This window comes from Panulirus ornatus, chromosome 29 (genome assembly GCF_036320965.1).
Source record: "Panulirus ornatus isolate Po-2019 chromosome 29, ASM3632096v1, whole genome shotgun sequence".
Taxonomy (NCBI): Eukaryota; Metazoa; Arthropoda; class Malacostraca; order Decapoda; family Palinuridae; genus Panulirus; species Panulirus ornatus.
This window is the reverse complement of record NC_092252.1, coordinates 20,840,645-20,853,439: the sequence shown is the minus strand read 5'-3', so window position 1 is coordinate 20,853,439 and position 12,795 is coordinate 20,840,645. Positions and strand designations below refer to the sequence as shown.

The following is a 12,795-nucleotide window of genomic DNA, read 5'->3' as shown; positions in this document are numbered from 1 at the left end:
GTCTAAGCTACATTTTTCTCCAACTTCACTATTTTCTTGTCAAAACACCATGCATGAAAACTATCACTCCAGTAACACAACTGGATTTTGGTGCTTCTCAGTTTTATATTTGCAATGAGATGTATATCCATAAGCAGCATTTCTACAGTGATATTAAATTAATTTAACAGGAATGAAAGACGGGAAACTACACGAGTTTTTACAGATCATTTTTTAGGTAAGATTAATGAATATAACTTTGAAAATCAAGAACACACATTCAAAGGTTACAGCAACAAATGAGACCAGATTCAAAGATGATATCAATAGTATATCCTACTAAACATTGGATCTTTATTTTTTCATGTCTTAATAGTGGCTACGATCTGCATGTTTTAAAAAAGCAGGTTTCCTTATTCTAAATAACACATATGTTATTGTCCTATACACATTTTCCCAATTTCTTTTGTTTCATGGAAGGCATTTTCAGGAGGAAATAGAGGGAGAGGTGACAAGAGTCGGATATATTCTATAAGATTTAAAGATGTAATAATATAATCATAAGATTCAAAGGTGCAATAATATAATGTTTTCAGAGAACAATTTATTTATATACTGCATTAACATGGTAACATTAACTCCACTAACCTAAATATTTCACATCTCAAACATATAAAGCATTTATAACTGGTCAGTGAACATTAAAAAAAAAAAAGAAAACTTCAAAATAAAATTATAGGATGGTGTAATTATGGTAAATCAAGGATTACATTGTTTGATCTTAAAAATCTCATCTACTTGTACAACCCACAAGGTAGACAATAACAACCAGAATAAACTGTGCCACTGGAACTACGGCTTGCTTAATTCTTCCCTACTATACAAATCAAACAGTACTCACATTTTACTCATTATAATGGAGTGTGCCAACATTTTAAATACACCAGAAGATAAAAGGGTGAAGTTTTGGGTAACTAACATTGCTTGCTTTGTAACAGGCTACAATGAATTACCACATGGTGCTAACAGATTTATTAGCCTGAGGCATGGAAGCACTTAAGCAACAAAAAATGTTTAAAATGAAAAATTTTGGGAACTTTACTTCAAATTTTGCAGTATAAAGAAAATGTATATGATGAATGAAACTATGAACGTTAAAACTCGTTATTTAAAAAGATTTTGGTGCTTCTCAGTTTTATATTTGCAATGAGATGTATATCCATAAGCAGCATTTCTACAGTGATATTAAATTCATTTAACAGGAATGAAAGACGGGAAACTACACGAGTTTTTACAGATCATTTTTTAGGTAAGATTAATGAATATAACTTTGAAAATCAAGAACACACATTCAAAGGTTACAGCAACAAATGAGACCAGATTCAAAGATCATGAGATATCAACTAAGGGACATTACTAATGTTAAATGAATATGATTAACTTTTAATGATCACAACTAATCTATGGCACACTGCACCTGTTCTATTTATAATAACTGTGGTTATAGTGGAAAGAGGAAGAGTCTCGGAACAATTTGTTATATTCTCTTCAGCAGACTATACACATCTGGTGACTGGATATTGCCATACATTTCAACTCTTCCTTCAGAATACTGTACAGTCAAAATGAATCCATGTCATTGTTTTCTGATACCATAACTGGAGCAATTAACAAATTTCATTGACTTTATAAATATCAGGATTCTTCATGACTGCAACTATCACTGAGTGAACTGGACACTACCACTAATGGGAAGTACCTATATGTATATAGCTGCCTAGGGTATGCTTTTTGTCCAGTTACTCAGTGAACATTTTCCTACTTTATACACACATACACCAAGGCTACGATGGAAAGTTTAACGGACTATAGCAACTACAAAAATACAGTTTTTTTTCTGGCATCAACCCTCATGCTCATGCTGAGGGATGCAAATTAATGCCACACCCCAAAAAATGCTGCACAACTTCAATACTTCTCTTAAGAGTACACAAACCTTCCTTCCAAGGCTATTTCATACATATTAACACACATAATTCCAGTGCTAATTGGATACAGTGTTAACAGAGGCTTAATTGTATTTTCAAAACCTTAATGAACTAACTCCAAGCACAGTTTGTTGCCTCGTTGCATAACGGAGCCTTCACAGCTTTATTTGGTGGAGATGATGCATAGCATGCTGTGCAAATAGCATGGTCATGAAAATTAACATGATTGAACAGGTTGGGATAATAGATATTCACTTACAATTATTTGAAGTGGAATATCAGTTAAACAAATGATCCCTTTACCATAACTTTCATTCTTTAAAATCTTTCTCAATCTAACTCAATAAGCAGGAAAGTATTAATATTCAACAAGTATAAAATCTATAACTATGTTATCAAATGTAACAAAAGAGCTAGCAAACTTCCTTAACTACAAAGTATTTAAACTCAACTATAGCTATTAAAAACAAATTTGATGTTTGAAGGTTCTATAATAACTATAACTACAGTTTAAGCAAGGTATTATCATGGCACTATTATCACAAAATAAAACCTCTCTCAAGATCCCCCAGGGAGGATTCTTCATGGTGACCAGTCTTCCCTGTAACCTGTCACTTGACAGGAAGTAATGAAGACCTTTCTCCAGCATTAGTATTAACAAACTGATTTTTGTTGCTGAATAGTAGGGATGATCTTCATTAACTCTTACTCAAAGTGATGATATATCAGTTTGAATGGCTTATAACAACAGGACATATTCATCATATCTGACAGCATCAACTGTTGTTAATTTTACAACTGACAATAAGGCCTATATGTTTCATAACACATATATATGAGGATCATTATTCTCTACAACATAAACTTAGGCTAGGAGTATTCAGGACAAACTTGATGTCCCAACTTTACAAGTACTTTAAAGTTTCCATGATTTTTCATGAGCAAACAATAAAAACTAAACATGATTTTGATTATTTTGTTTTCTGTCATAGTGTATGATATTACAGCTTTTCAGCTGAACAATATAAAACTCCCTGAAGGTGAAAGCTGATCATCCAGTTTAGAATAATTGATCATTTACTTAAGTAATTCATGTAGAATAAAAGCTGTAAAAATTATACAACTTTAAGATGTTTTACAGATTTCCTTAAATTTCTATTGCATAACGTTTCATTGCTTCATAAACTTATCCCAGAAACTAATCAGAAACTAATGCTATGAGTTACTTGAGCCCCAATCCAAGCAACATTATCTGAAACTCTGAATATGATATAAACATATTTTGACATATTTGTGAGAAAGTTCTTCCCTGATATATTAACAATTCAAAAATACTATGTGCATACAAAACACTTGGAAACAGATCCAACAGGCAAAATTATGACCTGGGGACTGAATGATATGCAGAAGAAAATGTTTAAAGTGAACCTGATAGTAGTTGTAAAGTGTATATATTGTTACAACTATTTACACAATTTCATCAACAATATTAATGCAACTTTAACATATAATATTGAAACAAATATTTTAATTCAGATACCTGTATATGTAAAAATTTATATTAATTTCCTTCTTGCAAATGTGATATACAAAACTTATGTACAGTATAGTAACTGGTATACAGAATGTAATATCTATAATACACATGTGAAATCCCTGTATAGAACTTGCTACTTACATCAATATACTCATACTTTCATCTTTTTACATATTTTCTTCTGTCTGTTAAAAGATATTTGCAATTCAAAAGCTCAGAATCAATGATTATATAAATGATAAAGCAAAAATCATTACACAACATACCAAACTATCAAGTGATTCAAAACAATATACACAACATTTAAACCCAATATGACCTGCTCAAGTTGGAACAGGCCATTTACATACAAATTTCTAAGCATCAATACACAAAAAGAAAGGAAATCCCTCGGTTATACATTCAGCTGGAGTTTCACAATAAACACCAGTCATAACGAACCAAGGAAAACTACGATTACAAAAGAAAAAATATATAAACATACTTTGCATTTCTTATTAGTGCAAGTAACTTGAAATCTTGTGTTCTGCAGGTCTAACTTTTAAAAATGGTTCACTAAATATCAGCAATGCTGGTATATCATTCTGAAATAAGTTATTCAGTTTTACTAATCATACAGAATAAACTTATGCAAAATTTTCCTAGGATCTGCGTGTACTGTACAGTCCCTCACAGAGTGAACTTTTGAAAATATTTGATGTTATGATGTATAAGATGAACTATTTAATCAAACTTATTTTTCACTCTTGGAAATATCATGACATGCCTTCAACAGTAAGAGGATATTCAATATGAACATGAAAAGTTAAAGTGTGTTTGAATAACATTATTGATGGTGCTATGTACACTGGATTTTTTTCTATTTGTAACATTAGATATCTGTTTTGAAGTAACAAGAGATTCAACAATTTGGCACAGCAAGTATATAAATGGGAGACAGTGAATCCATAAAATACGCAAGTTTCTATATGGCATAATATGAGTTATCTTTATTGAGTCAAATCTTTCCAAAAATAAAGTTCATTAACTTTATTCTACAGAATTTCAGTAATGCTCGTGTGTAATTTTTGATCAATATAACTCATTATCACTAAAATTCAATGCTCAAAAGCTCACACCAAAATAAGTTCTTTTAGACAAAGTGCCAGTTTCAGTAACTTTATTAAACCAAATGCTGACTTTGGAATAGCTGAAGTTATGATACTCTAAATATTACTGTTTCACATTAATCTCTTTATATCAAATACATCCTGGCTGTAGACTATAAAACATAAGAATCTCCTTGATTACTATAATGTTTTCCATACTAACTCTCCAAACGATCAATATACTGCAATCAGATATACGTAATACAATGCATCATAGTAAAATTACTTGCAATATTTTATGCCTTGCTTCCCATTATAGATACAGCCATAAAATAAAAATCACAGCATCTAACAAGATATGTTAATTACACTCAAATTGTAATATTTACCTGATTGTTCAGATGTGCATCTACTATGAATGAAGATAAATTGTTAGGAAAGTACAAAGAACAAGACAGAAATTATTCCTACACAGATATTGAGCATCAGATCTTCCTGTAGAATCTTATGTAGGTATTTTTACACAAGGAAGAATTTTAAGAAGATTCAGCTTCCAGGTAGGCCCATTTGGATTTTATACCATACTCAGAATGCTTAAATGCTACATTAAAAAAATGGGGTTATGTTAATAAGTACTTATGGAAGAAGTTCTTAATTTAAGTAGCTTCTGAATACAAGGCCACAATGTAGAGAAGGTAGTGATTATGCCTTGCAAATATGGCTATGCTAAATGGCCTGTCTCCAAACTCATGATCATGAGAAATCTTCATGGAATAGCCAGAACGCTGAATCATTCCAAATTCAACTATCACAAACTATGCACTGTTCTGAATGACATGTCTTCCACTTCTTACAAATTCTCACAAAATTCATGCATGACAAAAATACCTGCACACCTATCTCTCAATGTTCCAATGTCTAACAATGATTTCTACATCTGAATGGTAGCACAAACTCTTCAAGATGATGCAGATCCTGGTTTGTAGTAACGAATTCCATTGATCTGTAATGGAAGATTTAATGATAATTTCATTAGTGAATGAAAATCATATATATTGTAATATCACGAAAGATTTGAAGATTCTGCTGCACATACATTCATGCTTCAACAACTTCTGTTCATGAAACTCTATCCAAACCTACAAAGAAGATGTAGGGAATGAAACTGATTAACATTGATTACACTAAGACTCGGAGGAATATCAACTGTTAAGTTGATAACCAAAACACATCAAAAACCATTTATTTTTGGATGACAAAATTTGGGGTTATAAAAAACTCAGAAATTGTATGATCACAAAACTTTATATTATCTTTATATGTAAATATTTTACATGGACAAAATATTAAGCAAATAAGTAAATGATGTGGAAGTCCTTCTATTTTAAATATTTTACATATTTGCACACGTTTTACATGACCGAAATATTATTATATGTAAGCAAATAAGTGAATGACATGGAAGTCCTTCCTAAGTGCCGTCTTGGACTGGCCCTCAGCCAGCCTCTTACACAACTCAATTATGTTTGTGAGGCATCAAACATTCATCTTGCATTTCATGTAAGATACAGGTGGCTTGGAAGAGTAATCAGGCTATTGCTGAAACAGATGAAACAGGGCACTGTCCACAACAGTAATTCAGGGTGCACAATATACATAAGTGTACATGACCAGTAGACAACATACACTGCGCCACATGGTAAACAATCACTAAGATCAAAACACCAATGAACACCACACTAATAACTCTGCTCTGCTCAACAAACCATCTCAAATATTTTTTTGCATAGTTTTTTTCTATTTTTTCAGATAATGAAGGGTTACCAAATGAAAGTGAAATATATACATGTTTTAAACATTTTGATGTTTTGAATTAAGGATAACAGGGATTTTAGTTTAACACTGAATTCATTCTACTTAGTGATAATAACATGATTAATTGTATATATGCCAAGCTGATTATAATGTACATGACACTAGATGATGTTTAATTTCCAGTAAGATATGTAATCAATTTATTTTTATAGTTATTTTTATTGATCATACTTTGTCGCTGTCTCCCGCGTTAGCGAGGTAGCGCAAGGAAGCAGACGAAAGAATAGCCCAACCCACCCACATATACATATATATACATACATACACGTCCACACATGCACATATACATACCTATACATCTCAACGTATATATATATATATATATATTTATATATATAATCCCTGGGGATAGGGGAGAAAGAATACTTCCCACGTATTCCCTGCGTGTCGTAGAAGGCAACTAAAAGAGGAGGGAGTGGGTGGCTGGAAATCCTCCCCTCTCTTTTTTTTTAGTTTTCCAAAAGAAGGAACAGAGAAGAAGGCCAGGTGAAGATATTCCCTCAAAGGCCCAGTCCTTTGTTCTTAACTCTACTTCGCTATCACGGGAAATGGCAAATAGTGTGAAAAAAGAAAAAGAATATATTTTTATTTTTTATTTTTATTTTGCTTTGTCACTGTCTCCCGCATTTGCGAGGTAGCGCAAGGAAACAGACGAAAGAAATGGCCCAACCCACCCCCATACACAATGTATATACACACACGTCCACACACGCAAATATACACACCCATACATCTCAATGTACACATATATATATATATATATATATATACACACAAAGACACATACATATATACCCATGCACACAATTCACACTGTCTGCCTTTATTCATTCCCATCGCCACCTCGCCACACATGGAATACCATCCCCCTCCCCCCTCATGTGTGCGAGGTAGCACTAGGAAAAGACAACAAAGGCCCCATTCGTTCAGACTCAGTCTCTAGCTGTCATGCAATAATGCCCGAAACCACAGCTCCCTTTCCACATCCAGGCCCCACACAACTTTCCATGGTTTACCCCAGACGCTTCACATGCCCTGATTCAATCCACTGACAGCACGTCAACCCCGGTATACCACATCGATCCAATTCACTCTATTCCTTGCCCACCTTTCACCCTCCTGCATGTTCAGGCCCCGATCACACAAAATCTTTTTCACTCCATCTTTCCACCTCCAATTTGGTCTCCCACTTCTCCTCGTTCCCTCCACCTCCAACACATATATCCTCTTGGTCAATCTTTCCTCACTCATTCTCTCCATGTGCCAAAACCATTTCAAAACACCCTCTTCTGCTCTCTCAACCACGCTCTTTTTATTTCCACACATCTCTCTTACCCTTACGTTACTTACTCGATCAAACCACCTCACACCAAACATTGTCCTCAAACATCTCATTTCCAGCACATCCACCCTCCTGTGCACAACTCTATCCATAGCCCACGCCTCGCAACCATACAACATTGTTGGAACCACTATTCCTTCAAACATACCCATTTTTGCTTTCCGAGATAATGTTCTCGACTTCCACACATTCTTCAAGGCTCCCAGGACTTTCGCCCCCTCCCCCACCCTATGATTCACTTCCGCTTTCATGGTTCCATCTGATGCCAGATCCACTCCCAGATATCTAAAACACTTTACTTCCTCCAGTTCTTCTCCATTCAAACTTACCTCCCAATTGACTTGACCCTCAACCCTATTGTACCTAATAACCTTGCTCTTATTCACATTTACTCTTAATTTTCTTCTTTCATACACTTTACCAAACTCAGTCACCAGCTTCTGCAGTTTCTCACATGAATCAGCCATCAACGCTGTATCATCAGCGAACAACAACTGACTCACTTCCCAAGCTCTCTCATCCACAGCAGACTTCATACTTGCCCCTCTTTCCAAAACTCTTGCGTTCACCTCCCTAACAACCCCATGCATAAACAAATTAAACAACCATGGAGACATCACACACCCCTGCCGCAAACCTATATTCACTGAGAACCAATCACTTTCCTCTCTTCCTACACGTACACATGCCTTACATCCTCGATAAAAACTTTTCACTGCTTCTAACAACTTTCCTCCCACACCATATATTCTTAATACCTTCCACAGAGCATCTCTATCAGCTCTATCATATGCCTTCTCCAGATCCATAAATGCTACATACAAATCCATTTGCTTTTCTATGTATTTCTCACATACATTCTTCAAAGCAAACACCTGATCCAAACATCCTCTACCACTTCTGAAACCACACTGCTCTTCCCCAATCTGATGCTCTGTACATGCCTTCACCCTCTCAATCAATACCCGCCCATATAATTTACCAGGAATACTCAACAAACTTATACCTCTGTAATTTGAGCACTCACTCATATCCCCTTTTCCTTTGTACAATGGCACTATGCACGCATTCCGCCAATCCTCAGGCACCTCACCATGAGTCATACATACATTAAATAACCTTACCAACGAGTCAACAATACAGTCACCCCCTTTTTTAATAAATTCCACTGCAATACCATCCAAACCTGCTGCCTTACCGGCTTTCATCTTTCGGAAAGCTTTTACCACCTCTTCTCTGTTTACCAAATCATTTTCCCTAACCCTCTCACTTTGCACACCACCTCGACCAAAACACCCTATATATATATATATATATATATATATATATATATATATATATATATATATATATATCTTTTCTTTTTCTCTCATACTATTCGCCATTTACCGCGATAGCGAGGTAGCATTAAGAACAGAGCACTGGGCCTTTGAGGGAATATCCTCACCTGGCCCCCTTCTCTGTTCCTTCTTTCTGGAGAAAAAAAAAAAAAGAGGGAAGGATTTCCAGCCCACCGCTCCCTTCCCTTTTAGTTACCTTCTACAACACGCAGGGAATACGTGGGAAGTATTGCACAAAATTGTGATCCTCTCCCATATATATATATATATGGGAACAGCTATCCCTGGGGATAGGGGAGAAAGAATACTTCCCACGTATTCCCTATATATATATATATATATTCCCTATATATATATATATATATATATATATATATATATATATATATATATATATATATATATAGGGTTGAGGGTCAAGTCAATTGGGAGGTGAGTTTGAATGGAGAAAAACTGGAGGAAGTGAAGTGTTTTAGATATCTTGGAGTGGATCTGGCAGCGGATGGAACCATGGAAGCGGAAGTGGATCATAGGGTGGGGGAGGGGGCGAAAATTCTGGGAGCCTTGAAGAATGTGTGGAAGTCGAGAACATTATCTCGGAAAGCAAAAATGGGTATGTTTGAAGGAATAGTGGTTCCAACAATGTTGTATGGTTGCGAGGCGTGGGCTATGGATAGAGTTGTGCGCAGGAGGATGGATGTGCTGGAAATGAGATGTTTGAGGACAATGTGTGGTGTGAGGTGGCTTGATCGAGTAAGTAACGTAAGGGTAAGAGAGATGTGTGGAAATAAAAAGAGCGTGGTTGAGAGAGCAGAAGAGGGTGTTTTGAAATGGTTTGGGCACATGGAGAGAATGAGTGAGGAAAGATTGACCAAGAGGATATATGTGTCGGAGGTGGAGGGAACGAGGAGAAGAGGGAGACCAAATTGGAGGTGGAAAGATGGAGTGAAAAAGATTTTGTGTGATCGGGGCCTGAAAATGTAGGAGGGTGAAAGGAGGGCAAGGAATAGAGTGAATTGGAGCGATGTGGTATACCAGGGTTGATGTGCTGTCAGTGGATTGAATCAAGGCATGTGAAGCGTCTGGGGTAAACCATGGAAAGCTGTGTAGGTATGTATATTTGCGTGTGTGGACATATGTATATACATGTGTATGGGGGCGAGTTGGGCCATTTCTTTCGTCTGTTTCCTTGCGCTACCTTGCAAACGCAGGAGACAGTAACAAAGCAAAAAAAAATATATATATATATATATATATATATATATATATATATATATATATATATATACATACCAAACTCAGTCACCAGCTTCTGCAGTTTCTCATATGAATCAGCCACCAGCGCTGTATCATCAGCGAACAACATATATATATATATATTATTTATTTATTTATTTTGCTTTGTCGCTGTCTCCAGCGTTAGCAAGGTAGCGCAAGGAAACAGACGAAAGAATGGCCCAACCCGCCCACATACACATGTATATAATACATGTCCACCCATGCACAATACACATACCTATACATCTCAATGTACACACATATATATATACACACACAGACATATACATTTATACACATGTACATAATTCATATTGTCTGCCTTTATTTGTTCCCATTGCCACCTCGCCACACATGGAATAACAACCCCCTCCCCCCTCATGTGTGCGAGGTAGCGCTAGGAAAAACACCAAAGACCCCATTCGTTCACACTCAGTCTCTAGCTGTCATGTAATAATGCACCGAAACCACAGCTCCCTTTCCACATCCAGGCCCCACACACTTTGCATGGTTTACCCCAGACGCTTCACATGCCCTGGTTCAATCCATTGACAGCACGTCGACCCCGGTATACCACATCGTTCCAATTCACTCTATTCCTTGCACGCCTTTCACCCTCCTGCATGTTCAGGCCCCAATCACTCAAAATCTTTTTCACTCCATCTTTCCACCTCCAATTTGGTCTCCCACTTCTCCTCGTTCCCTCCACCTCTGACACATATATCCTCTTGGTCAATCTTTCCCCACTCATTCTCTCCATGTGACCAAACCATTTCAAAACACCCTCTTCTGCTCTCTCAACCACACTCTTTTTATTTCCACACATGTCTCTCACCCTTACATTACTTACTCGATCAAACCACCTCACACCACATATTGTCCTCAAACATCTCACATCCAGCACATCCAACCTCCTGCGCACAACTTTATCCATAGCCCACGCCTCGCAACCATACAACATTGTTGGAACCACTATTCCTTCAAACATACCCATTTTTGCTTTCCGAGATAATGTTCTCGACTTCCACACATTCTTCAAGGCTCCCAGAATTTTCGCCCCCTCCCCCACCCTATGATTCACTTCCGCTTCCATGGTTCCATCCGCTGCCAGATCCACTCCCAGATATCTAAAACACTTTACTTCCTCCAGCTTTTCTCCATTCAAACTTACCTCCCAATTGACTTGACCCTCAACCCTACTGTACCTAATAACCTTGCTCTTATTCACATTTACTCTTAACTTTCTTCTTTCACACACTTTACCAAACTCAGTCACCAGCTTCTGCAGTTTCTCACATGAATCAGCCACCAGCGCTGTATCATCAGCGAACAACAACTGACTCACTTCCCAAGCTCTCTCATCCACAACAGACTGAATACTTGCCCCTCTTTCCAAAACTCTTGCATTCACCTCCCTAACAACCCCATCCATAAACAAATTAAACAACCATGGAGACATCACACACCCCTGCTGCAAACCTACATTCACTGAGAACCAATCACTTTCCTCTCTTCCTACACGTACACATGCCTTACATCCTCGATAAAAACTTTTCACTGCTTCTAACAACTTGCCTCCCACACCATCAGCTGGTGGCTGATTTCTAAGGCAGTGATAAATGCTGAATAGGAGTCTGAGGAAGAAGAGTTTTTCCAAGCCCAATATACCTCATCTATCGCCTGAATGGCCTCAAAAAAGAAACGGCTGAACCATGAATCCGAAGAGGGAGAAGGAAGAAGTGCTCCCGTTCTGGCAACAATAACCTCTGTCGCTGCGTATATATCCTCCTCCTCTGCCTCGTTCTGCGGGATACACAGTAGCGAGCGACCCCTCATGAGCTTTTCGCTGAAGGACCTGAGAGGAATGTTGCTAGATGGCGGTAGAGGCGGTGGGAAGTCGACCTACCGACGCATCACTCCATGATGCTACTATGTTTGTGAATCGGGAACCATTGCAACACAAACCTCGCCAGGTGGTAGAGTTTCCCCGCAGTGTATCGAGACAGACTTCCCCAGAACTTTTTTTAAAGGGGAAGTAAATGTTTATAGTTGTGTTACTGGAGTGATAGTTTTCATACATGGTGTTTTCACAAGAAAATAGTGAAATTGGAGAAAAATGTAGCTTAGACATTGAAGCATATTGATACAGTGGTTAAATTGATGAGAACTGCTACTGACGTTTGTGAAAATAAATTATACATTTCTTTTTTCCATAGCCAGAGGTTGAATCATTATGTGACATTCATTTTTTCATTCATTTCAAGTTAGAAGTTTCAGTTTTCTAAATTGTTTCTTACATTTTTCATATGTATATATATGTATGTGTGTGTGTGTGTGTGTGTATATGTGCGTGTGTATGTGTGTGTAT

The 12,795-nt window shown here is 36.8% G+C and overlaps 1 protein-coding gene across 1 annotated transcript in view; it reads right to left on the bottom strand.

The window, feature by feature from the left end:
• Positions 1 to 568: 568 nt before the first annotated feature.
• Positions 569 to 12,795, bottom strand: part of Gdap2 (ganglioside induced differentiation associated protein 2) — a 695,029-nt gene continuing 682,802 nt past the window's right edge. Inside the window, exon 13 of the mRNA XM_071679390.1 lies at positions 569 to 5,595. Coding sequence (XP_071535491.1) covers positions 5,551 to 5,595 — 45 coding nt within the window. The 3' untranslated portion in view covers positions 569 to 5,550. The remainder of the gene's footprint in view (positions 5,596 to 12,795) is intronic.